The sequence below is a fragment of the Sodiomyces alkalinus genome, assembly GCF_003711515.1.
Source record: "Sodiomyces alkalinus F11 unplaced genomic scaffold SODALscaffold_9, whole genome shotgun sequence".
NCBI classification, from domain to species: Eukaryota; Fungi; Ascomycota; class Sordariomycetes; order Glomerellales; family Plectosphaerellaceae; genus Sodiomyces; species Sodiomyces alkalinus.
The window spans coordinates 565,050-590,203 of record NW_021167087.1 but is presented as its reverse complement, the minus strand read 5'-3'; the positions used below and the strand labels follow the sequence as shown (position 1 = coordinate 590,203).

The following is a 25,154-nucleotide window of genomic DNA, read 5'->3' as shown; positions in this document are numbered from 1 at the left end:
GGTACTCCGTACATAATAATAGCACGGGATTTCCCAAAACAACGCTTCCGTGATGAAAAGCCACTATTCTCTGGGACCGTATTTGCCGTTTTTAGAGTTGTATTCCTGAAGAATTCTATGGACTGGCCACCGATATCATGAGAGAGATGAAGAAGAAAAAGATAAAAAAAAAAAAGATCGCCTTACGGCCAAGTCTACGTCTACATGCATCCCAAGATTTACCCCCGCCCCCAAAAACAGATCCCCCACCAAATTTCACGAGTGCCCGAGGAAAAAAGATCAATAGCCCACCTCCGTGTATCCCATAGCTTGCCCAGTAAAAACCCACAAGCGCCCAAACGCCGAAGCCATGCTATACCCATATCATTCAACGTCCATGGTGTCGATGAAAGAGAAAAGAGGAGAGGTGTCCCTGGTGTCCTGGGGACGTCTTCGGTTCCGAGGGTCCATGGGGTATAGATCGCGGTATCTGTCAATAAACCCTGTCGCGCGCCCGCATGAGATGCAGCCTCCGTTCTTCCGGACCCTGCGCTTGCTGCAAAACGTCGTGGATACCGGTCGACCCGGGCCTCGGGCGTCGCGGCGGCGTCATGGACCCCGATCGTGGCACCGTGGCATCGTCGCGAGACGAAGATTCCGCAGGGACGCCAACCATATTCGGCCCCGCCCCCGCCCCCGCCCCTTGGAGCATCGGCGTCGAAGGCCCGCTCGACGCCGCGCTCATGGCGGCAGAATAGTCGGGAAGCGCCTCGCCCACGCTGGCCGCCTGCGACCGTGCGGGAGTCCGCAAAGCCGTCGAGTAGCTGGGCACCTTGCTCAACATGGCGACGTCCAGAAACTCGACGTGCTCGGGGGACGCGCGGCCGGAACGAGGGTTGAGATGTCCGTGGCCGATGTTGTTGGTGCCGCCATTGTCTTCCGCGCTGTTTTGGCGGGTGAGCGCGGCCGACGCCGACTGCGAAGGGTGGCTCGTGTTCGTGGCAGGATTCGATCCTGACGTCGCGAGATCGGCGAGCGACGTGGCCGACGTGTTGCGGTTGGTGGAGTTGAGCGAAACGTTTTGGAGTCGGGAAGTAAGCGCAGCCGGGGGAACGCCGTTGAGAGTCGTCATGCCACTCAGCGCGGCCAGGTTTTCGCTGGACCCGGCGCGGGACTGCGACTGCGAGTAGAACGGACTGCTGACGCCCGAATGGATGGCAGGGGTATGGAAGCCGCTTTGGTCGACATCTTCGAATAGCTGATCGAGTACGTGTTCGCCGTAGCCCGGAGGCGCGATGGTGCTTGCGTCGGCCTCTGGTGGAGCTAGAGCTGATGTGCCGGGTTGGTCTACGAGGACACCGTGCTCGTCTGGCGGCATGTTCGGGGAGATGAAGATGGAGACCGGTAGGGTTGCCCGCAACTATATTCAAGGCAAGTGGTTAGCACAGTATCAACATGAACAAGTCGATGTTGATGTTGATGTAGTAGGTTGTTTGCCCGGGCAAAGTAGACGGAAACTTCATGCACGAGACACAGCCCTCGTATGGAAATAGTTTCCTCTTGCGACTCACCTCAGATACGTGTCCATCGGGATTGTGAAGTGCCGCAACCAGCTTCAGCTTGTGTCGAATCTTGATGCCGTGGTGGTTGACGTCCTGGACGCATTGGCGGAGCCGTCGCGGCAACTGGAGCTTCCTGGACGCCGTCCAGCCTTCCTGACCAGTGTCGCCGATCATGTCATTCCAATTCTCCTCCCGCGTCAGCGTCAAGGCCCAACTCGAAACCTGCCGCTCCACCTTGTGCTCCCTCGGAGGGATCCCCGGGGCCGTGCAATCGCGGACCTCTATCAGCTTGATGGAGATGTCGCCCAATTCGAGTCCCTTCAACAGCGGCGTGAAGCGCAGCTCCAACGGGATCGAGGCGCCGAAGATGGCCGCCTTTTGAGGAACGATAATGGAGTAGTCGACCTTGTTCGGCCAAATGTTCTCGACGCTCATGGCATGCAGAAACTCGAGGGCCCCGGGCTCGGGCGTTCGTATGATGCGCAATGGTTTATAGGCGTGCATGTCGTGCGAGAGCTTGCCGCGGACGATGGTGGCTTTCAGTCGGTACATGATGCTCGCCTCCGGTATACCTTCGACGCTTTCGGGCATGTCGCCTGGCAAGTCCAGCTTGAAAGGCCATTCGTAGTTACCCGGTTCCAGCACCACCTTCTCGCCGCTGTGGCCCTTGACGAAGGGCTGCCATCTGTGCTTGAGGAGTTCGATATTCCTGTCGACTCTATGGCCGGAGATGCCTGGCGCAACCGGTTTGGACAAGTCCCACCTACGCCCCAACTATTAGCTACAGTCGTAGGCAGGTAACATGAGCATCCGAGTGTCCGTGTCGCCGACGATTGAGGGGCCGCTTAACAACAAGCAGACCGCCGATGGCCAGATGCCAGAGAAACAAATCGTTGAGGTGCGGAAGAAGGGGACCCGGTCTCCAGACTTACGAAAAGCGCAGGTTGCCGGTAAGCCGAAGGTGAACAGCCTCGACTTTGAGGGGGGAAGACAAGCAGAGAACCACAGAGCCCTTGAGAGTCTGACCAGCAGACTCGGCTTCGGAGCCGCGGAAAACTATGAAGTCCTTGTCCAACCTGGCGCCACATTAGCAGGGCGTGCCGAGCGCGGAGAGAGGGGGGACGCCGTCGGTAATGAAGAGTAGCGGCTTCGTAGGACAGTCGAGAAAGGATCGCAACTCACCGGACCTGGAAAAGTGATGCGGAATTCCTACCAGCAACATTGGAAAAGGGCTTGAATGACAGCATGGTCGGCTGTTATTGGCAATATGCTGTTGAGTAACTGGAGGGGAAACCCGTAGTCGAGCGACATGAGGTGGGAAAGGGAAGCCCAAACCCAGAAGACAGGGAGGTGGACTTCTCTGCCTTTTTTGTTTTTAATGGATCCATCCATCCAACTTCGGGTCGTCCACGTAAGAATATCCAAAGATAGGCAAGACCGAGAACAGGGTTAACGACCTTCCTCGGGCGAAAGTGAAAGAGTGGTCCTGGTCCCGAGCCATCGCTGAACATCCGGATACATCGAGCGGGTATGGAATTAGTGTACAGTAGGCAGTGAATTGAAGTCACAGGCGGGTAGGTGGGGCGATGGGCGAGAAGAAAAGGAATGGGAGAGGTGGAAGACGATGTCGGCTAGGTAAGCCTTGGCCAGAGGGTAGGTACCTAGGTGGGTAGGTAAGGTAGGTACCGTACACGTACGTATGTACTCCATGGGTACGCCGCACGCAAGGCAAGGATGTTCGAGATGTCTGGAAGTCCGTTCAGGGTCACCGGCAAGGGTACAACGTACAGGTGCGACCCACGCCATGTTGCGCCGGTGACATGTGGAAAATGGCGACCACAGGCTAAGCCTCTCAAGCGTTGGATTGTGATTTTGTGACGTGAGCGCTGGATAGCGGGGCAGATATGTTTCGTACATGTACACGTACGTTGTAGATCGGGTTGGTGTGGATCCTGAGAACGGGATGGAGGAGGGGTCGTGGTCAGTCACTCACAGGTGGTTGGACATGAATTCGGGAACACCGTGAGGGGCGTGTCTGTACGAAGTATAACTGTACCTTAGTGTACAACGTAGAACTGATAAGAGCTTCCTGCGGATAAAAATTATCGGCAATGAAAAGAAACGATGATACTTCGTAATGAGCTTTGGCCTGGCCTCTCATAGACCGGTTACAGTTCAGAGTATTGTACCTTATTGGTACGGATACTTGGAAAGTAACGCGGGGTTTAGGCACGGAGTTAGGCATGCGCCTGTGACTAAATTCCTTATATATTTTTTGAGGTATTTGCGTGCTATGAGACGTGAACGCTAATTCGAGTAATAAGGTAATTATGGTAAGGTAGGTAATAGAAACGCCTACCTTATTACTTCTTTCTGTGCGAATGATGATATGACCTGGGATATTCTTTTGCGGTCCGCTATTAGCATCCAGACAGCCTTGGCCTTGTACAACGTTATGTAAAACTCTACGGGGTATGTATAGATCCGTAACTACCTTACCTTACGGTCCAGCCGTTATAGTGCAGGTGGCTGATGTTTGCTTTTCTGCCTTATTCTATCGACACCTGCGCGTCCAGACATACCTATACATATGGTTCGTGTTTGCAGGGTCCACTGCTCGACTGTCGACTGGGAAGGATGATCGAATTCAGGATATAACCCCCACGCCATCTTTTGTCTCAACTCATCAATTTTCATGTTAACCCCCACGCGCCCTCTTAACCGGTGACACAATATTCGTAGATAGGTACGTATCTGACGAAGGCAAGAGGATTGTGGGATGGGAGGCAGTGCTCCTCAAAATTTTGCTTCCCTTCTTTTAACGGAGCCGGCTATATGTAACAGCCCAAGTGCAAAACAATTCGAGATCTAAGTTATGTAACATCACGCAAGTATACCTCTGGCGACACAAGAAGACGACATCTACGGGTTCTGGGAGATTGGAAGCCCTCGACGGCTTGGGCCCATTTAAATATATGGAGTACGTAAAACCAACGTCCCCAGCGAGGATGCGTGCTGTGACCCAGGTTGTGAATGTGAAGTCGGCTGTGGTCAGACTCGAGAGAAGTGAACTGATCTTCGATCAGATAATGGCGCTCAAGGGTATTCGTCATCCATGCCCGGTACCGTTACAGACTATTGTCCCTCGGCTAAATTCCACGTACCGTTAACTAAGTACAGTGGCCTAGCAAAAGGAGCCAAAAAGCACTTTATATGATTATATTGTGCAGACCGCTTCGATCTTTTTGACACCGGGCTGTGCCTTAGGTACCTTACATTATGTACTGGTGCTCTGTACGTCAGTACGTACCGAAGACGTTACAGACTTGCCATCCCTCCCCCCCTTCACGTTATCAAAGCCATGCCAAGATGCCCCTGAATGCCGGCGATTGTCCAATCATGACCCCCAAGTGGCAATAACCCGGACTCGTTTAGGTACGAGCTTGTCTTCCAGTTTGTCAGCAAGCCACAGCCAACCATCAGAATACGATACCGACATCTGGAAGGTTATCAGATTACCTACCTATGTACCCGCCCCCGTCGCTCGTTTGTTTTCTCTTGTCACATTCGCAAGAAATGCTCGCTATTCGAAGCCTCACATATTACCAGCCCATCTTGAACCCAGGCCCAGGATACGGACGTCAAGTCTGGACTGAGCAGAAGTTATCCCAGCTCCAGCCGTAAGCGGGCACCCACCCATGGAATGAGGTTATCGCCGTGTTCCTCCTACCTTACCTTATCTAAGAGGGGGTCCTCTCCCGCCATCTCCCGAGTCTTAGCCAACTTAACCAAACCGGTGATGGATCCTAACGAGAACGGATATGGCAATTCATTACTTAGACCCAACTTTTATCACCCTACGGGTGGATTTTGATCTTCTTTTTCCTTGTTTCCATGTCCAATGGCGTGCTTGACTCATAGACCACGCCTCTTCTCGGTCTTGAGACCCGACCGACCCTTAGCTGACCCGTCACATTACTACCCAACTGACTCGTTCGCAGCCATAACTAAAAAAAAAAAAAAAATGCATGTAACACGGCAGTTTGGTACGGGTTGGTTCCGAGGAACAAAGGCAAAAGCTCGAGCTAAGAACCGGAAACTCAAGCTTCACCGAGGTGCTGAATGTGGAATGTTTGTTTGGAGACCCTTCCTTGTCCACGCCTACGAATGATCATCAAAGAGTCATACAACTGCATTTACCGCCTGTCTGGGCTGGATTGCTGTCTATCTATCTACCTACCCACATCGTCGCTAAGGAATAGATACTTCTCGAGGGGAGCCGATGGAAAGAACACTCCGATGTGACCCACGATATAGATAGGCATACGTAGAAAACACCCGGTGTACGCCTAGTAAGTGTTCGAAGAACCCATGTTACCCGCTAGCCGGCCTATCCCTCGAGCCCGCTACTAGGAAAACGGGAATCCAATCTGATAATACAAGCTTACCTATCGAATTCGGGACCATGTTGAGCGACGCCAGACCTTCCCGAGGTAAGAATAACACTAACACCCGAACAGAGAGAAGATCAATCCCTTTGTTTGGATTCTCTGTCTCATTGCCGCTGATGGGGACCTCCCTCCCTGATGCTACTGATCGTCCATCGGATCATCCCTGGATGGCACTATGCCTCGAGCCATGCCATGCCTGGACCTGGCCCTGGGCCTGCTCCTTGCATGCCCATGCAATGTAACGGCGAACCTGCAGATTCGTCCGCGGCTGCAAAGGGCCGAGCCAATAGCCGAACCTCCTCCAGACCATGATGCCGTATAAAAGTCCGACGTTTCATTCAGATCACAACACGGCCAGGGTAACAACAGAACGGCGGACCAACGTCGACAAAAGGCGGTGATAAAGAAACCATGTTAATTATACTTGAGGCCCCGAGGGGACCTCTTATCTTAAAGTATACAAACACACACCCACACACCCACAGGCTTGCCTTGCCTCCAGCTGAAAGAGACCCCGAAAACACCATAAGACTAGAATAGACTGCGGAGCCCGGTACGTATGGGCCGGCCTATGTCGCCGTCTGGCCCGTGGGTACTGCGGGTTCGGTTGGCCTGCTCCACGTGCGAATATGCCCTAAGCCTGAAGCGTCAGCTAATTTGTCATCTGGGTGGAAACCAGCCTTTGACGAATTGATACGCGGCTTGGTCTCGCCCGAGAATGCACCAAAACGTACCTGATTTACAACTTGTCATGATAGAGTCCTCCGTAAACTCGAGCCAACAAGCAGGACTGGGATGGATAGACTTGGACTGCGTGCAGGATAACAAATCAGTACATAGCATGACTAGAAACAGAACATAGAAACACACCATCACAGGGGGGAGCATGGCGATGCGGGACCGCGGCTCCACCGGATGCTCGATGCCTTCGTCCACATCCATTTCGGCCGTCGACAGCGCCGAGTTGGACCTCAGACGACCGCTGGCTGACGTGTTGGCGGTCTCCAGACGCTGAAGAGCCTGAGACCCGGGAAAGCGGGAGGACACAGAACCCCTCTGCCTGACAGAGGCCTGTGAGGAATGTGGGAATAAGGTCAGCAACATGCCCCTACAACATGTCCTCGAAGTGGCAGGGGATAGGGGGAAAGACATACCGCCTTCGGGCGATGAAGCATGCCCACACTGAAATCCCACAGACACAAGCGACAGTCTTCTCCCACGCTCCCGAAACGGTAGTTCCTGTCGTCGCATCGCCAAGGGTCGAATGCGACGGACGTCACCCAAGACTGGTGCCCCTGGCACCTTGCCACGATGGTGGAGTCCACGACAGACCATATGGAGATGAGATCGTCTTGGCCTCCTGTTAGCACGTACTTCCCGTCGGGAGACCAGCAGACGCAGGTGAGACCGCCGTAGTAGGAATGGTAGAGGTCAAGCAGCCTGTCGACCGAGTTAATAAGAGGCAGAGGGTATTATGACTACGCTAGCCTAAGGGGGGTTTGAATATACTCTTCCTTGAGGTAGTCGATGATGCGTAGAGTCCCATCCTCCGAAACCACGGCCAGGTGGCGACTGTCGTGGCTGAAAGCGAATGCGTTGATGCGCTGGTTCGAGAGCTTCCAGCACGCAACGGGGTTCACCTTCTGATTTTTGGAGTGAACAGACTTTTGGATCTGGAACCGTGATCGGCGGGTGGCTTTCTCGGTGCCGCTGGTTTCGGTCTCTCCGCTGGGTCCTCCGGTAGCAGTTCCTTCTGGTGTAAACGGAGCGTCTTCTTTCTCCTTGTCGTACACCACCAGGGAGCCGTCCATATGGGCTGCAAGAAATAGGTTCTCGGAACCAGGAATCCACCTGATCTCAGAAACAGGGGTGCCGTTGATGACGCCCTGCGGATGATTGTTCAGTTTAGTTTCATGCTTTTGGGGTCCACTAAGTGCGTTCTGGCCAACTGCAACCTACGTTCTTATTCAAGCGCGTGTATCTTTGGGAGACGGGTTCCCACCAGATGATCTCTCCTGTAGAGAAACCCATAATCACGTCAATGTGTGTCGTGCTCTTCGTCACGGGGTTGACATCGTGGCAAAGGCAGTGGGCTCTTGTGAAAAGAATCTTCGTCAAGTAGTCGGCCTGCATTTCGTCAGCGAACCCATCCTTCAGGGTGAACCCGGGGGTGGGGGGTAGTGTAGGTTCTCGACCTTGGACGGTGACAACAGATCCAGCCACTGGAAAGCACGGTTAATGTTTGCGAAGCAATAAAGTCCGTCCGCCGGCCGATCCTGTAGCTTCTTTGCAAAGCCCTCGTTGACAATGACTCTAGAAATGAACGAGGAATTGCTCTTAGTCATGTTATTCTTGGGTTTCTTTTTCTTTCCCGCATCCTTTGGGTTGACAGGTGCTAGCGCGGCATTGCCGTCACCGAAGGCCGGGGCCGGGGGTACGAGAGTCGTTGTTGTGGGAGGCGCATCGCTGAGAGAACCGTGACCACCATCACTGCTCAGCCCCGCCTCGGTAGAATACCGCTCGCTCGGATGTTCTTGGATACTCGAGGGCGCGCCGGCTACGGACAACGTAACGGAGGAGGTACCTCGGTAGAAGAAGGGCGGGGAGGGTCGCGGCTCAAGACTGACGAGAGAGAGTTTCGTCCCCGCGGTCGCCGGGGCGGGATTCGTCGCGAGCGGGTTCGGGTTTAGGATTGGGGGTTCGGAGGGGTGCGGCGGTGGAGTCGCGAGGTGCAGGTCTTCTTTCAGGACGTAGGTGCCTAGTGAAAGGGGCCGCATGAGAGGGTTAGCTTCCGTCTCGCCGCCAGGGGGGAAGATTCCGCACGACAAACTCACCCTCGCCGACCAGAAACCGATACTCATGGCCCTTAGGTGTCGTAAGAGTGTTGTTGGTCTCGATCGTGGGGATAGCACCCGGGCCACCAACACCGACATATTGCCCGGTTGTAGGGTACCTCGGCGGAGGGGGGAGAACACTGCACATGAGGTTGCGATTAGTCTCGGTTCACTCACTCGTCATGCCAATCCCCATTGACCGGCCAGGGAAGGAACCGGGGACGTTGACGTTCGGGCTAGGCGGTGATGTGACAGGATCGCAGTACGACGGCAACGCAGCGCGCACAGAAAGTAGAGACATGAATCCATGGTCTCTGGCATTTCAACACAAACGTACAACATGGTGGGTAATGCAGGCCACCCGGGCTGAGGAGGCTAGATCCGGGATTCTCCAATCGAAGCTGCCCGGGAAACGAGTCGCTTTGCAAGGGTTCTGCTAAGTCACACAACTAGGCAGACTGTCGAACGGCGATACTTGGACGACACGTAAAGTGCGGCAGGTCGCAGCTATCAGCTATTACCAGGTGTCGACTCTGTAGATCACCCGAGTGATGGTATACGATGGGTGATGCGGAGCACCAAACTGGGAAATGCGAAAAGGCGGATTGAAGAAGAATTCTCTTTGGTTCGATACAATTAAAGTATGCAAGCAGCAGTAAAGCAGTTGGGCGGGAGGCCAGCCTTCGTATGGGTTGCTGCGATCGGCTCCGGGTTCCTGCGGCTCAGAATAATACTCGGAGGGGCAGTCGTATACGAGAGACAGGTTATCAGTAATAGTCGAGCAAACGTATGCTCGTATGTCGGGAGAACGCGTAGATGAAAAGCGGAATAGAGATGAGGAGTTCCAAGTTTCGCGAGGAGGCCGTGGTTTGGTGTTGAGGAGCTGGAAAGAAAAAAGGAAAGTCGTAGGTGTCCCCCCGCCTTCTCAATCAGCTTCCCGACCTTCAGATCCTGGGGTTTGGAGTAATTAGGTACCTTACTTTAACAGTGGGTACCTGCCTTCCCAAGGTATTGTACCTAGGTACCCTCCTTACCCCGGAGAACTCTTGGGCTGTACACGATGTACAGGTTAGGTACCTGAGTTTGTCTTGATTTGTACCCTGTAGGAAGACATTCATATTCAGGGCCGATGGCCTTGACATAACGAGCGAGACTTTTCATTGTCAAACTTAATATATATATACCAAATCTAGCTATGCACCTAGGAAGGTAGCCGAAGTCAGATATGGCCAGGCACAATCAGTTTACTGTTATCCATAGATCAACCAAACAGCCCAGGTGTCTACCTGAGGCAAGGACGTACCTTAGGTACGGAGTAGGACATACCTTATACTTCGCACCTCCTCCGGATAACCCCCACAGCCCCACGTGCCAGCTCAGATGACTTCATACTGTGCAAAGTGCGCGCTGTAATTTACTTCTTACCGTGCCAGTGTCAGTGGACACTGACACTGGAGGTCCCTATAGTCCCCATCGAAAGAAGCTTGGGGCAATAACCGCCCAACAGCTGCGGTCTTGGTGGTGCCATCCCAATCGTCTTCTCTCAACTCCGTGACAAATTGGACGCTGCGATAATTATCCTACTCCCTTACCTAGAGATCTCCTTCCCAACCTTGACTTTGCTTGAGCTCATCGCTCTGCTTTCCGTTGCCTTGCTTCTTGTATCAAGACATTGTCACACTGGAAGTACCAAACGAACCAACGGTCGACACTGCCGGCGGTCCCCTCCCACCTCTCGATTTGAATTAAATCGCTCGATGTCATGATATGTAGATAACAGCTTCCTCGAGCTCGTTCTTCACGTCTTCATTGTCCATAATGGCCTCAGGTACGTGACACTGGTTTGCGTTGTACTTCGAGCTCTCCGCTATTTGCAGCCACCCCCACAATCGAAAGAGTTCGGGCTCGGACGTCCTAACCTCCAACAAATTATTAGTGCGCATCTGTGTCTGCGGCGATGAAGGCACCGGCAAGTCAAGCCTGATTGCCTCTCTCGTCAAGGATGTCTTCATCCAGAACAAAATCCAACCCGTTCTGCCCCCTATCACCATACCCCCTCAACTAGGAACCCCCGACAACGTTACAACCTCCATCGTCGATACGTCCGCGCGTCCTCAAGATCGTACCACGCTACGCAAGGAAATTCGAAAGAGCAATGTCATCCTCTTGGTCTACTCCGATCACTACAGCTACGAGCGCGTCGCCTTGTTCTGGATGCCTTACTTCCGATCCCTGGGAGTCAACGTCCCCGTCGTTCTTTGTGCGAACAAGTCAGACCTGACTGGCAACGACAATACCCCGCAGGTCGTCGAGGGAGAGATGCTGCCCGTCATGGCCGAGTTCCGCGAGATTGACTCGTGCATCCGGGCTAGTGCGAGAGAGCACCGCAACGTCAACGAGGTCTTCTTCCTCTGTCAAAAGGCCGTAACTCATCCTATCGCTCCACTCTTCGACTACAAGGAAGGGAATCTTAAGCCCGCCTGCGTCAAGGCCCTGAAGCGGGTCTTCTACCTGTGTGATAAGGATCAGGACGGGTACCTGGACGACCAGGAGATGCATGACTTCCAAGCCAAGTGTTTCGACAAGCCTCTGACCCCGGAAGACCTGGACAACATCAAGCAAACCGTAGGGAAGAGTGCTCCCAAAACCACGGCCGAGAAGGGCGTCGATCAAGCCGGCTTTCTCCAACTCAATAAAATATACGCCGAGAAAGGCCGTCATGAGACTATCTGGATCATCTTGCGCAAGTTTCGTTATACCGACAGCCTCAGCCTGGAGGATGGTTTCCTGCACCCCAAGTTCGAAGTCCCCGAATATTCCTCGGCCGAGCTGAGCCCAGCAGGCTATCGTTTCTTCGTCGATCTCTTCTTGCTCTTTGACAAAGACAACGACGGCGGACTGAGCGATGAGGAGCTGGAGGCCTTATTCGCTCCGACTCCCGGGCTTCCGCAGTCTTGGGAGGACAGTTCGTTCCCTTTGTCGACCGTCCGCAACGAGGCCGGCTACGTGACCCTTCAGGGCTGGTTGGCTCAATGGAGCATGACCACCTTCATGGAACCTAAAACGACACTGGAATACCTAGCCTACCTGGGCTTCGAACCCCCCACTCCCCGGGAATCTACTACGGCGGCCCTTAAAGTTACCAAATCCCGCAAGAGGAGGAAGCGACCCGGCCGTGTGGAGCGTAACGTGGTTCTTTGCTACGTTGTCGGTGCCCCTAGCGCTGGGAAATCCGCTCTTCTGGACGCCTTTCTCAATCGTCCTTTCGACCCCTTGTACCGCCCTTCCATCAAGCCCCGTCGCGCCGTCAACAGCGTCGAATTGCATGGCGGCAAGCAGTGTTACCTGATCCTGGAGGAACTCGGGGAGCTGGAGCCCGCCATCCTCGAGAACCAGGCCAAGCTCGACGCCTGCGACCTCATCTGCTACACCTACGACTCCTCCGACCCAGACTCGTTCAGTCACATCGTCGACCTGCGACGCCGGTACCCGCAGCTCGACAACCTCCCCGCCGTCTACACCGCCCTCAAGGCGGACCGCGACAAGGCCACCCAGCGATGCGAGCAGCAGCCGGACGAGTACACCACAGCCCTCATGATGAGCGCGCCGCTCCACGTCTCTGTGACTTGGAACTCCATATCCGAGCTCTTCATCGCTTTGGCCGAGGCCGCCACCCACCCCAGCACCGCCTTCCCGCGCAGCGAGGAGCCGCCTCCTGACCGGACGTCCCTGTACCTCGCTCTCGGAGCGACGGCCTGCGCGGGCCTTGCTGCCTTTATGATTTGGCGACGCTCCACAAATGCCCCCTGAGCGCAATCAAATGCCATGGTCCCAACTCCCTCTTATTTATTTAACTATATTTATTTATTTTTATTCTTCTTGGCGAGACATTTTTATAATGTCATTCACGAACTGGACTGCATCTGCCGAAAGCGACGGGAAAACACAGGAGTTGGCGGAGGGATGGATGAGATGGTTGATTTGGACTCGGAATGTTCTTTCTTTCTTGCTTTTTCTCTTCTTCCCATCGTTTTGATGACTTGTGATACCCTAGCTCCATACTCCATATTGCGCTCAATAAGCCAACTCTACAGAAACTATTTACGAACGCCGCGGCGATGCAATTAGGCTTTTAATACAAACCATATAATCATTTCTCTCATTCCTCTTCGCTCTTCTTTCTTCAAGTCTCTTTGTTCTCTGCTTCTTGCATCCTTCTCGATCTCTGCGCTAACCATTTTCGGCCGGGAACAGCTATCCTTCTGTCCTACATGAAGTCGTCTACGCTGAACGCCGGGGGCCCTCCCTGGCCCATCTGGAGCCGGCGCATCTCCTCCACCAACCCGTACGGATCATCCGGAATCAGGCTTGGATTGGACTGTTCCGCCTGGCTTTGCCCGCTCGCGGATCCCTTGGGCTGCGTCTGTGCTTTCGCCTGCGGTCTGTTTTCCGGGGCCGCGCCGTTTTTGTCTCCCGATGCCGCTTCCTGGGCGTGCGACGCCGGGCCGGCCGTGTTCGACCTCACCTGCACCTTGACCTCGCCCTGGATACCGTCGACGCGGATGGTGCTCGTCGCGGTGCCGCCGGGCGGGGGGCGTAGGTTAGGCGGGGGCGCCATGGATACGAGCTCGCGGAAAAAGGCGTTGGCGGCGTCGCACCCGTCCAGGAGCCACTTGAGGCAGAGGGTGACGCGCTCTTTGGCGAACGGGTTGTGGTCGTCGTACGAGCAGCTGTTGAGGAGGGGGACGATGCCGTTGTGGCGGACCATCTGGAGCTGGACGTCTGGGTGTCCGGGCGATTTGCCCGCCCGGGGCTGGAGCAGGGTGGCGAGGATAGTGAAGATCTGTGACTTGATACCGGACCAGGGGTACTTGTAGGCAGCTTCCGCGTGGGGAGGGGGGGGCGGGGGCGGCGAGGGTGACTCTGGCGGGTTGTAGGCTGAGTACGGATGTTCGACCAAGGGGTCCGACGTAGACCGCGATGAAGTCGCTGTGGAAGCCGCGGCTGCCTCAGCCCGGGTTGGGATACTGTCGACAAGGGCTTTCTTCGGGACACCGGCCTCGAGGCCGTTGAGTAGGGTGATGAGATCGTAGACAGCCTCCCACTCGATGAGCTTGGGGCGGGTATAGGGGATCTCGGAGACGGTGGTGAGGAGATCGAGGTACTGGGCGAGCCCGTCCTTGGCACGCTCCATGTCCCACGTGTCCATGGGGAAATCGGCCGGGTCCGCGTTATCCTCGCGGATCTGCGCCTGTAGGTGCATCAAGGCGACGCACTCGGGAACGATGCGGGAGCGGAAGTAGCCGAAGAAGAACATAACGAGCTTGAGGTCGCGGGTGCGATCCTTCGCATCTTGGGGCAAGGAGGCGATGCGGCTGCGGAACATGTAATTAACGAGCCTCAAAAGCACCGTCTGGGCGGGCGAGATGATATCCTTGGGGATGCGGAGAGAGTTCCAGGCGTAGGAGACGAGTGACGAGTGGTGCATGGCTTCGACGAGTTGCGAGGTGAGCTGGAAAATAAGCGACTGCTCGTCTTTTTCCCAGACGGCGATGAACACGAGCATCTCGCGGAAGAGCGCCTTGCCGCAGTCGAGCGCCAGGAACATGCGGCAACGCGTCTTTTGCAGGTTCTCGCCAGCGCGTGTGAGGCCCGTGCCAGCCGAGTCGAGGATGCAGGACTTGACGATCATGTGAAGGGCTTCTATCTGTTTCGGATCAAGGATATTGGGGATCTCAGTCAAAAGTCCGGTGAGGGGCCCCTCGCTGTACGATTCGTCGTCATCAATATCCTCATCCTCGTCGATCATATCGTCGTACCCATCGTCCGCATAGTCATCATCGACCGAGTCATCGGCCGTTTGGTCATCATGCGGGTCTCGGTCAGATTCCTCATCGACAACATCGATGTCCTCCTCTTCATCGTGTTCTTCGTGCTCTTCCTCGTCTTCTTCTTCGTCGTCGGGATCGAGGGCGTGGTGGGCGTAACGGTTGAGCATGCTGTTCTTGCACTGTTCAGTTCGAGATGCAGCAAACTCAACCGAGGGCATCGGTACGACCCAGTCATCGTAGTTGGCATCTCGAGCGCGCATCCACCACGTGTCGATCTCACGCGATACACGGCCGTACACCCTGTCCTGTTCAAACTTGTCTTTGATGTCGGGGTCCCACCTGGGCGTAAACTTCTCCCCCTCCTTAAAGTTGTCGACCCTGACCTTGACCTCGCCCTCGGGATACCAATTCCAGGCCAGGGGCGCAATGGGAGCAAGTACGCCTGGAGGCCTGTCGGACTGCTTCCGAGAGTAGTCGGTCAGGAGCTTCCGTGCGGTGTCGCACATGCGCGAATTACGCTCCAGCCAGTTCTGGATCTCCACCTTGGCCACGTCGACACGGAACCCGGAGCCATCACCCATATCGTCCTGGGGGCCATCAACTTGTGCGTCTTCGTCGAAAAGCACGTCGTACCAAAAGGACATCTTGTTGCGGTCATGCTTAGCTGTCCAGTTGTGCGCTTGCTGAAGTGAAGTAACAAGAAGCTTCTTGTCTACAAACGTGTGTCGTTGTGTTAGAGAGGTGCTCAGTCAGATAGAAACGGTCAGGGACGGGCATAAATACTAACATAGATCCGTAATCTCGTTCAGCTTGGACCTGGATGCTTCGTCCAGAATCTCACCATCGTATCCCTTGCTGGTGACATTCACACAGAGAATGATGGTTTGATAGACCATCTGATCAAAGTGAACTGCGGCGCAGATATCCTGGGGGACCTCGGGTTCCGATGTCACGAGGAGGTTTCGGGCAATGTGCATGAGCTTGTTGAGAATCTGGAGGTCGTCCTTGAGGTTCCCATAGTTCTTAGCTATGAGAGCTGTGCTCTCCTGCGGACTGACCCCCTTCTCTGGGTCGTTGAGGCTCGACAACGGCCCAACGGAGCGAGTGGTCAGGTTCGGGATGGCAGCCCCGAATATCCTAGTAAGCCATATCCAAATGGCGACGTTCCGGGAAAGGACCTCCCTAGGATGGAGTCAGCACCGAAGTAAATGATCAAAGTAAAAAGAGAAGCCCCGAATCCAGCGAGAGACCAACCTGACATGCTTAAAGGTATGTGTCTTCTCTAGTGTCTTGGCAACCATTGACGATACGCGGGCCGCGGTCAGGGGTCCCATGGGAGGTGAGTTGGTATAGTGACCTTCGAGGCAGATGAGAGCGGCCGAGAAGCAGCGCTCTTCTATTGTTTCGGGGGGACGGGATGCATCAGCAGGGCCGGGATCCGGTAGAGACGGGATCTCTATGGTCGTCATGGTGTTTCCTTTAAGGTTGTGTTTCACAAATTGTTGGTAATGTGCCTCGAAAAATGGCTGCAAACAAGCCAAGGACGATGAACTCGGGAAACTCAGGATGAGGGAGGGATGAGAAGTGAGAGCGGCGTGGAGGTTGCAGGGGTGAATCTAAATGTAGATGCTGAGCGATAGTTGAAGATAAGCTAAAATCCCTCCTCAAGCGGTAAGGGAAGCGGCCCGAGACTTGTTAGGTGGGTGAATAGAGACGCTCGGCGATGTCGTGGTTGGGTTTATACTGGGAAGCAATTGTAGCCTGCAGGTAAAAGTGGTGGGCGAGTTTGAAATGTAGTACTAAAATTTTCGCGCCACTGTGGCGTCGGTGTCTCATCGGTGTACCGGTGTACGGGACTACTTACTGAAGGGGGGGGGGGGGTATTGGTAAGCAACATGTTCTTCCACCATCGACTATCGGGAATTACCTCACTTAGACCTTTTCGCTAAACCGGAAGGACATTGATTATTTGCCTCAACTCTTTCCCTTATAGGTCCTACTCTCAATCTCATGAGAATCACGTCGTCTGTATCAAGAGCCGTCTAAAGAACCCACCTGACCTTATGTAAGATCCGACTCAGGTCGTTTCGGTGACTAGCCAATAATATCAGTGCGATAAAGACCCCTGTCCTGGAGTGCCCCGCCCCGTTGCTATCGCGCCCTACCGTCCGCAACGTCTCGTCTTTGGCGGGGTAATTTATTTCAACGAAGAAAGAAAGAAAGAAAAAAAAAATATCACGAGTCGGACAACGGGGCAATAACAAAATAGAATATCTTATCTTGCACCTTAGCAACTGGTGAATTTCTTTACAGCAAGTCCGTTTCAGGTCTTATTTAAAACAGGAAAAAAGAAAAAAAATTCCCACCCCTCCCCGCCCCCAGCAACAATGGCCGATCTCCCGGGCCACTTCGACCGTAAGCCTCATTCTTGATGTGAACTTCTCGACTTAGCAGACTCTATATCGAGCTTTATTCTAACTCTACCAAGGCCCCGTTCATATTGCCGTCATTGGTGGCACTGGACTCGGCAAGATCGACGGTTATACTCCCGTGGCGGCCATCAACCCGGAAACACCCTGGGGTCTCCCGTCTTCGCCGATCCAGATCCTCGAGCACAACGGGGTCCCCATCGCATTCCTCGCGCGCCATGGTCTGCACCACCAGTTCGCCCCGCACGAGGTCCCCGCGCGCGCCAACATCGCCGCGCTAAGGCACATCGGCGTGCGCACCATCATCGCCTTCTCGGCCGTCGGCTCTCTCCAGGAGGAGATCAAGCCGCAGGACTTCGTCGTGCCGGACCAGGTCATCGACCGAACCAAGGGCGTCCGCCCTTTTACCTTCTTCGAGGGCGGCGTCGTCGGCCACGTCGGCTTCGCGGACCCGTTCGACGGCGGCCTGGCCGACATTGTCCGCTCGTGCGCCTCCCACATGGACGGCGAGGGCGTGGTCCTCCACCCCAAGGGCACCATCATCTGCATGGAAGGGCCGCAGTTCTCCACCCGCGCCGAGTCCAACATGTACCGCAGCTGGGGCGGCTCCGTCATCAACATGTCCGTCCTTCCCGAGGCCAAGCTCGCCCGCGAGGCGGAGATCGCCTACCAGATGATCTGCATGTCTACCGACTACGACTGCTGGCATAGCTCCGAGGATGTCGATGTCGCCATGGTCATCCGCAACATGGAGGCGAATGGTCGCAACGCGAAGCGCCTTGTTGGTGCTGTCCTTGATCAACTGTCCAAACAGGAACATAGCAACCTCGTCCTCGCCAAGCATTGGGAGGGCGCTTCCTCCGGCGCTGTCAAGTTCATGACCAAGCCTGCTGGACGGAACCCTGAGGCTATGCAGAAGGTCGAGTATTTGTTCCCGGGCTTCTGGAAGGACTAGATAGACGCATTGTATTATTTTGTCAGAGCGGGGATAATGTTCAAAAAGCATGGCGATGAAAAGGGGGAAGATCTCAGAGTTGAGCATGGCGGAGCGCTGGACCTTTCCTTGGGGCGACATATCGTTTTTCCAGTTTACACACCTAGACATAAGGCTTATATATACATCACCTGTTCAGGTGTGCCGTGCAAAGTATATAGAAGAGGCTTAGCTTAGAGCGGACTTGAAAAAGAATATATGAATACTTGACGATATGGCAACTGCATTGCCGTGGCTGGGCAATATTCATGTAAATAAATGGCCATTGATACGTTACTGTGCATGTCTGTGAGCAACGATTGGGTGGGCCATACTGCTTTTGGCCGGTGTTCTTGGGTGGTAGCCTGTTGTCCTGGTGCCGGTGATGGCTTCACAGCTCCGGGTTTCCAAACCCAGCATAATCCCTCCCACTGGGTTTCTCCCGAGCTTAGGCAACCACAAAACACGTCAATTGACCAACTCTGCGTGGAAACCAAGACAACCTCATCTCGCGCATCTAGTAGGCATAACTATTATACCACAGCACTTCTCTGCCATGAGTGAAAAATACCAAAGTGGACCAAGGCACATGGGATCACCTCTCGACTGCCATTATCTCATGGCAGTATCGCCGTAGGTCACAAAATAGTAAATTGCCACATGGGAGAAAGAAGGAAAAAAAAGTTCACTCCAACCATAGGCGTCTCCGGAGAGAAAGCTGGTGGAACTCTGAATCAAGTTGAGGGGCTATGGGCTGCAGACATCGTGATATCTGTGCTAGCATCGAACTCGAATTCATGAGATTCCGTTGAGGAGCTGGGATTATACCCACTGGGCCACTAGGGCTGTTGGGAAAGGATGAAGCAATGGATTATACAGGATACACCGGAGGGCTGCCCGGTGTGATTCGGTGTAGAGTGATGATATTCAGTGGGCTTACCGGGATTATAGGGGTTCCCATAGGGCATGCGCCAAGCGGGGGTTGGCGTATCAGGCAGCTACACTGTGTGTGCCTGCAGGATGGCCTGTAGGTATCTTCAAGGAAGGAACGAGAAATATGCCACTGCGGTGCCGCGAGGCTCCTTCCCCTTAGGTCTGAGGTAGACCCCGGGGATGGTAGGTGGCCGGTGTCGACATTTTGCGTGTATCCCATCTTCTTCTCTGACGTGGAGGTAATTAATAAGGCAGCTGGTAGGTTGGCCTGCCCTTGAAACTACGCCACCAGAGACATCATTCTCCTTCGCACGAGCCTTCTAGCATTCGTATACCGTTATGTATTGTGTCTCGCTTCCCCTCATTGACCAAGTGATAAAAGTAAGTTGTTTGTCGTTAAAAGGGGTCCTTCGAGGGTAATGTTGACAGATGATGGTTGAAGAGACAGAGTAGAACAATGGAATAAAACTCCAACTCGAAGCCAGGAATAGCCTGCTATAGGAGCCTACTTGGATACCGTCACTCGTGATATCAGAGCCTCGAGGCTCAAGGAGGAGGACAGCAAAGAAAGAATCCCGGGCGATATTCCGGCCCTTCCACGCATCGTGACACAATAACACAAGACCTTGAATCAGCTAATGGGGATATATAGGAGCCGTTTGAATGGGTCTAAGGTGGGACAGAGTTGAAAGATTTTGCTTACTGGCGACAGAGACCGTAGTTGAAGCCATCATGCCTGTGCCTGGCTAAGTGCTATTCCCAACAAAATAGGTCACGGCCCGTGGGGTATCAAGACATGTTGTTATTAACCATATAATCAACGCAGACTATGATCTAATGCTGTTTGGGGGCGCATAACGTTACAAAAAAAGAGTCGCCTAGAAACCTACTCAGAACCATGCAGAACCCTGCATCTTCGAGTGCCAAACCAACCAACCGCCACACCAGCCCAAACGCTTTCGCAGTGAAAATCCAACCTACATCAAGAGATATAAAGCCCGAACGCCTTTCTCCGCCGCCGCAATATGCCACGGCCTCACATCCGTCTCCCGGTCCACCATGCCCCTCGCCCGCGCCAACGTCCCCAGCCCCCTGAACTTGTGCAGCATCTCCCGTAAAAGCGCCTCGTGCGCCCTCGGGTGGCCGTCGCTGTGGACGATGTTGACTTCCATGGCCACAGGCGGGTCTTCCGCGTTGGGGCCGCCGCGTTTGATCAGGTACCCGCTGACGAGCGCCGAGTCCAAGCATCCCGCAACGTTGGAGTTGCCAAGACGGTGAGATAGGATCGCGCCCCAGGCCTGGTCGGTCAGGTCGATCAGAATGGCGTCGCCTTCGGCTGGCTCGCTGCTCGTGCCACCATCCACGTTCCCTCCCGAGTTTCCGCCCGGTGTGGCTGCACCTTGACCGGGGTCCTTAACCGGTGTCGCCGGTGCTCCGCTCTGCTCGGGGGAGAGGGTGGTGGTTGGCTGGGGAGTCGAAACGGGTGTCGAGTAAAACGACGTCGCGGCCGTAACGGGCGCTTTGATAGCCGGGGGTATCAGCTGCAACGACGGATCCGTATCTACGGTGATGAGCGTAAGGCTGATGGAAGCCTGCGACTCGGTCTGTGCTAGAGCCACCCAAAAGTCCATCTCGCTCTGTTCCATGTGTCCGCATTTGGCGATGATGACACGCCAGTGGACCTTCCACCTTGATATGAGGTCGTGAGTCGTCTCCCAGATCTCGTTGGCGACGTCGGTAAATTGCCCCGAAAGCGGTTTCCCCTTTCTCCCGAGGCTGTAAGAAGCCGTCATCTGCTGGCTCCCCCTGTTGTCGGTCCATGCCGCCGTTATCCAACGTTCGTCGATGCTCTGAGCATAGGCGATGTGCATGCATGCGTTCTCGTTCATAAGAGACGAAGAGCTTGTCTGGCTCAATCTGAAGTCGATGGTCCTCGGTATGCTTTGTTCCAGGACAACGGCAGGCGCAGGCATCGGGCCACCAAAGACCGTACATCGATCGTATACCTCCATTGCCAATCCGGTGAGATCGTTGGGTACAGAGGTCGGCATGCCGGAGACGGACGTGAGGAAATCGACGGGTATCAGCTGCAGAACCAGCTCGTTTGACGGCGTTTGCCTCTTCTCGAAAAGCGACTTCTTATACATCTCGAACAATTGCTGAAAAGCCGTACAAACTTCCATGATGGATTCGGGACGACTCGGGATGTACGGAAGAAATACCACAAAGTTCTTCTCGGCCACGTCGGTCGTCAATAGGCGCTGATTCAGAGCAGCCATGCTCTCAGTCAAAGTGGAGCCGTCCACCGTCGTCGGCATAGTTGGAGAGACGAGGGCAGGGAGGATGTCCCAGGGCACAATTCCGTCTGTCGCCGTCTCGGCATGGCCGGGGAGAGCGTCGAAAGTACCCAGCTTTAGAAACTCATAGGTATGCCGTATTCGCTCCAGGTACATGGCGGCATTAGCGGACATGCCTTCAGCATTCGGAAAGATACAGGCGCCTAAAATGTCCTTAGGGCCCTGAGAAGGAGAAAGGCCCATAGTGTCCCAAAAAGTCACCGCTGACGGAAGAATCGACAGTTTCGTGTCTAGACGCTTCACTTCTATGTGCGGCGGCGGTATTTGGTAAAAGTTGTTGGGCTTGGGGGGCTCAGCATTCGGATCCCGCGACGGGACAGGCCGGGGTTGAAATCTGCTCGGTGGACCAAGCAACGGGACGTCAGCCACTTCGATCATGCTTCGTAGTCGGCATCTCGAAGCGTTTCCCATTGTCATAGAAATGATATCCCGTAGAGCCTGGGATGACGACCTCCCAAGGGAGGCTAGCTGTCGACGCGCTCCGAGGGAGTGTGCCCGGTTGAATGTTATGGGCTGGGGGCCTCGAAGGTGAAGAGTCCCCGAGATCACTTGTTCCGTTAGTATTTGTGCAACGAAGATGATGTTCTCGTCAGATAAAGATAACGATGTTGATAATGGCTCTGGGTCTTCGAAGTATTTGGTCACTGCAATCTCAGGAGCTTCGGATTTCGCTATCCTCGGTAAGTCCAGCGCCAGGGATGGATCGGATTCATCGACCACGGATTCAACGTCCCTCACAGAAGTTGCATAGGATGCGATATCATCATCTAGATTCAAACGTCTCGTGGTTGATTTGAATGGAGAGGCCGGCTCGTCGCTCGACTCTGGCGAATCCATCCGCCCCGACTCCACACTCGCATCGTCAGCATCAGATGTGATCTCCTCCATCTCATCCGGGTTCGCATGTAGAGTGCTATTTTCTAGATGTCCAGTGATGGCCTGGAGCAAAGCATTGGTACGATCTGACTTGGGGCGTCTGAGTTGGAGGTTTCCGTGGCGTCGCAGGTAGTCCGTGGTTGGGGGCTCGTTCGAAGGCCGGAGGGACTCTTGCTGCGAAGGTGTCCAACGACAGTCGAAGCGACCTCCAGCCTCGTACTTCTTGTTGGTCAGGGGGAGTTCTGGATTAAATGTAACCCCGTCAAAAACACTGCCCTTGCGGGGTGGGATGTCGTTGGAATTGGGAGAAGAACTTGGTCGAATAAGAGAGGCTCGGACTTTCTTGAACACGGTATCAGGGTCGAAAGGACTGAGTTCTCGCTTTCTAGCGCCGAGGATGATGCTGTTGTGATCATCGCCATCCTTGGTCCGCGGTTTTGGATCGTCATTGTTGAGAATGCTCCGAGCATGCCTCAATTCTGGCTTGGTGAACGTTGGGGAGCTTTGTCCGGAATCCTTGCTCTCTTTGGGGGCGTCTATTCTGGCAATAGATGCGGCCAGAGACGACCTATCTCGACTTGGTACCGAATGAAGTATCGTCGGGCCCTCTGGAATCGCAGCTTCAGGCATCCTCGAATGACCAAGAGATCCGTCTCCAGGTTGATCGTCGAAGAAGCTGAAATCAGCATCTGTCACGTCGGCATCGCCAAACATATCCCCGCCCATGTCATCGAATACCGGATCACCCTCGAGGAATGAGTCTCCCCGTTCTCGCCGAGCTTCTTGTTCATCCCATGAATCTTGACCACTGTTAGGAGCAGCATGCGCGCTCGTGTTGCCCACGTTCATGTCGGCGTCCACCGGAGCAACGGTGAATGATGGAGCTCCGGGACTGGATATGTTGCCTTCTACGGCAGCCACGGGAGTAATACCCAGGGGATGCTGCACCCCGTCTGGGGGCGTCGGATACATGGCAGTTGCCGCTGCGCCATTGGCAGCTCGTCTTGTATCTATCGGAGAATGATCATGAGGTGGTTGTAATGGTAAGTGTGTAGACTGAAGTTCCCGAGAAGCTGCCATTTCTCTTGCTTTCCGGCGATGGGCGAGGGCTTCCTCCCTCCCTTGGTCCGAATCGAACCATGTCTTCGCCTCAAGAAGCGAATCTGTTAGCTCCCCGATGGAATGGGGTCCCAATCCGCTGTCGTTGGTACTCATGGCTGAGGAGATGGACTTCTTCCGGAAACAAAGCATGGAAGGCCAAGAGATGAGTGGTGCATTGGGAAGCGGGGTCGCCTTGCCATCGGCCTTCTGTTCACCGTGTCTTCGGCGGAAGAGCTGGAGCGCGATCCATGTACAGCTCTGGAGAGCCTCGCGAGGTAGCCCTCGACCGCGAAGAATCCGAGTGCATGCTTCTCTCCACTGCGAGGGCGTCGACTCTTGGTCAGGCCGCACGCGCCATAGCCGAGGATCTGGCGTTTGGCCAGCTGCATCAGGATACGGCAGCGCACTGGCGAGACCCTGGTAATTTCCCAAGACCCCGAATGGCGCCACAAGCACCTGTGAAGCCAGAGGCGTCTGGCCCGTACTGGGGATTTCATTCATGGACATGAGACCCTCACTCAAAGACAGAGAGAGACCGGCAAGCAAGGAACCTGTGGTCGTAAGATAGACTCTAAAGGTTCCGATGACGGCCATTTCCTGCTTAAAAATACCGTCCTCTCGGTCATCAGGCCCGGTTACTTTGGAACCCAGCAAGACACTTCGGTCATTCAAAGGGATCGCGCCAGTACGGCGGCAGAAGGAGGCTGAAGTGGTCGCGAGCGTTGCCGTGATGAAATGTTCGTAGGCATCTTTGACCGTAACGGAAGTTGTCTTGCCGTCAGCGGCTGAGGTTGTCATGGTCATGGGTGCCTTCTTCGTGTCTTGGTCGCCGGAGCTGGGACCTGCCGAGGTCGCCGGGCCGGAAGAGGTGGCCAGCCGCAGGCTAGCATCCAGCACAGAGGCACCCGGGGAAGACGAGCTCGTCGGCGTATTCGCAGAGCGAGGGCCAAAGTGCCTCCCCTTGAAAAGATGTACAGGTTCGAAAGAACCCTCTTCGGCCAAGCCTAGGCGGAGACCACCAAACTCGAGCGTCGCGCCCAGACTGTGACCGCCGTGGCCTCCATCCTGTCCGGATGCCGAAGCAGGAGCCCCTTGGATATAGAAGTGCCACAGAGCGCGCCTGGTCGTGTCATAATGGAGTATGCGGCCTTCATCCTGTAGTGTGGTTTCCAAGTCGGGTGCTATTGAAGCGAACGGTTGCGACTGGTCGGGACTCGGTTCGTAGATCTGAAAGGAGATTGACGAGATACCGGTCTATAAAACAGGACCTCTGATTAGCAAAGGGACGGCTGAAACGCTATTGTGGACGGAGCAATAGAAATCCGTCTGAATGCATGGAGGTGCTTACTATCAGAAAAACATTTGTTTCGTAGTCGCTCGTGTCCATGTCGACGGCCTATATTCGAAAGTTGGACAGCTGGTTCGGCGGCATGAACGCCAACCCCTCCTCGCAAGGCGTCGCCACCAGGCCGCGAGAGCCTGAATCAGCCGGAAGTGCACCGCTCATGCAGAAATCAAGTCGGCTTGGTGGCACGTGGGGAGGCTTTTCGAAAGTAGTGTAATAAAGAGAAGTTCGTCGGGTCGGGCGCGTGAGATAGGTAGCTCCATCTCAGCGAGGAGAGGAGGCCAAGATCTCGACAAGAGATGGATGCTCGAGGGACGCGCAGGAGGAAGTGTCGGTCCGTCGATTGAATGTTTCCGCAACGTCGGAGGGTCGAGGAAGATGAGTCCTTGGTAACGCGATTATGTGATGAGGAGACGGGTGATTTGGACCTGATCCATGAAGCTGTTGGCGGGATATCCGGCTTCAGCTCAGGGTCTGAATCGC

The 25,154-nt window shown here is 54.6% G+C and overlaps 8 protein-coding genes across 8 annotated transcripts; 4 read left to right on the top strand and 4 right to left on the bottom strand.

Moving 5' to 3' along the window:
* Positions 1-81: 81 nt before the first annotated feature.
* SODALDRAFT_335353 (hypothetical protein) lies at positions 82-2,909 on the bottom strand. Its single transcript, XM_028612432.1, has 4 exons — positions 2,724-2,909; positions 2,474-2,617; positions 1,551-2,304; positions 82-1,399 (listed from the first exon to the last, which is right to left on the bottom strand). The coding sequence occupies exons 1-4, from the start codon at positions 2,786-2,788 to the stop codon at positions 473-475; spliced, it is 1,890 nt and encodes a 629-aa protein (XP_028464083.1). The 5' UTR covers positions 2,789-2,909; the 3' UTR covers positions 82-472.
* Positions 2,910-5,705: 2,796 nt separating this feature from the next.
* Positions 5,706-6,532, top strand: SODALDRAFT_380606 (hypothetical protein; the record flags this gene model as incomplete). The annotated part of the gene is made up of 4 exons (XM_028615116.1): positions 5,706-6,034; positions 6,178-6,252; positions 6,335-6,389; positions 6,478-6,532. Exons 1-4 carry the CDS (start codon positions 6,007-6,009, stop codon positions 6,530-6,532), a joined length of 213 nt encoding a protein of 70 aa, XP_028464082.1. The 5' UTR covers positions 5,706-6,006.
* A 29-nt stretch (positions 6,533-6,561) lies between these two features.
* On the bottom strand, positions 6,562-8,974 carry SODALDRAFT_282439 (WD40 repeat-like protein; the record flags this gene model as incomplete). Its single annotated transcript, XM_028608338.1, has 8 exons — positions 6,562-6,626; positions 6,727-6,802; positions 6,863-7,063; positions 7,147-7,432; positions 7,502-7,878; positions 7,952-8,119; positions 8,188-8,750; positions 8,827-8,974. 8 exons carry the CDS (start codon positions 8,972-8,974, stop codon positions 6,562-6,564), a joined length of 1,884 nt encoding a protein of 627 aa, XP_028464081.1.
* A 1,368-nt stretch (positions 8,975-10,342) lies between these two features.
* On the top strand, positions 10,343-12,980 carry SODALDRAFT_314992 (mitochondrial Rho GTPase). The gene is made up of 2 exons (XM_028609274.1): positions 10,343-10,654; positions 10,763-12,980. Exons 1-2 carry the CDS (start codon positions 10,645-10,647, stop codon positions 12,634-12,636), a joined length of 1,884 nt encoding a protein of 627 aa, XP_028464080.1. The 5' UTR covers positions 10,343-10,644; the 3' UTR covers positions 12,637-12,980.
* Positions 12,792-16,411, bottom strand: SODALDRAFT_298994 (hypothetical protein). The gene is made up of 3 exons (XM_028608860.1): positions 15,912-16,411; positions 15,445-15,839; positions 12,792-15,369 (listed from the first exon to the last, which is right to left on the bottom strand). Exons 1-3 carry the CDS (start codon positions 16,124-16,126, stop codon positions 13,094-13,096), a joined length of 2,886 nt encoding a protein of 961 aa, XP_028464079.1. The 5' UTR covers positions 16,127-16,411; the 3' UTR covers positions 12,792-13,093.
* A 462-nt stretch (positions 16,412-16,873) lies between these two features.
* Positions 16,874-18,299, top strand: SODALDRAFT_314985 (phosphorylase family protein). The gene is made up of 2 exons (XM_028609273.1): positions 16,874-17,072; positions 17,146-18,299. The coding sequence occupies exons 1-2, from the start codon at positions 17,045-17,047 to the stop codon at positions 18,039-18,041; spliced, it is 924 nt and encodes a 307-aa protein (XP_028464078.1). The 5' UTR covers positions 16,874-17,044; the 3' UTR covers positions 18,042-18,299.
* A 63-nt stretch (positions 18,300-18,362) lies between these two features.
* SODALDRAFT_362058 (hypothetical protein) lies at positions 18,363-19,163 on the top strand (the record flags this gene model as incomplete). Its single annotated transcript, XM_028614431.1, has 5 exons — positions 18,363-18,579; positions 18,621-18,692; positions 18,760-18,824; positions 18,976-18,989; positions 19,079-19,163. 5 exons carry the CDS (start codon positions 18,363-18,365, stop codon positions 19,161-19,163), a joined length of 453 nt encoding a protein of 150 aa, XP_028464077.1.
* Positions 19,164-19,969: 806 nt separating this feature from the next.
* Positions 19,970-24,713, bottom strand: SODALDRAFT_341202 (hypothetical protein; the record flags this gene model as incomplete). The annotated part of the gene is made up of 2 exons (XM_028613023.1): positions 19,970-24,580; positions 24,675-24,713. The coding sequence occupies 2 exons, from the start codon at positions 24,711-24,713 to the stop codon at positions 19,970-19,972; spliced, it is 4,650 nt and encodes a 1,549-aa protein (XP_028464076.1).
* Between the last annotated feature and the right edge of the window lie 441 nt (positions 24,714-25,154).

What these genes read in the sequence shown, in the direction of transcription:
- SODALDRAFT_335353 (XM_028612432.1), bottom strand. Translation starts at nt 2,788, where the DNA reads ATGCTGTCATTCAAGCCCTTTTCCAATGTTGCTGGTAGGAATTCCGCA. An exon ending in GCATCACTTTTCCAGGTCCG is followed by an intron (nt 2,618 to 2,723) that starts GTGAGTTGCGAT and finishes ATGTGGCGCCAG; the next exon opens with GTTGGACAAGGACTTCATAG. An exon ending in CCGATGGACACGTATCTGAG is followed by an intron (nt 1,400 to 1,550) that starts GTGAGTCGCAAG and finishes CCTTGAATATAG; the next exon opens with TTGCGGGCAACCCTACCGGT.
- SODALDRAFT_298994 (XM_028608860.1), bottom strand. Translation starts at nt 16,126, where the DNA reads ATGACGACCATAGAGATCCCGTCTCTACCGGATCCCGGCCCTGCTGAT. An exon ending in CATACCTTTAAGCATGTCAG is followed by an intron (nt 15,840 to 15,911) that starts GTTGGTCTCTCG and finishes ACTCCATCCTAG; the next exon opens with GGAGGTCCTTTCCCGGAACG. An exon ending in GAACGAGATTACGGATCTAT is followed by an intron (nt 15,370 to 15,444) that starts GTTAGTATTTAT and finishes ACACGTTTGTAG; the next exon opens with ACAAGAAGCTTCTTGTTACT.
- SODALDRAFT_314985 (XM_028609273.1), top strand. Translation starts at nt 17,045, where the DNA reads ATGGCCGATCTCCCGGGCCACTTCGACC. An exon ending in TCTCCCGGGCCACTTCGACC is followed by an intron (nt 17,073 to 17,145) that starts GTAAGCCTCATT and finishes AACTCTACCAAG; the next exon opens with GCCCCGTTCATATTGCCGTC.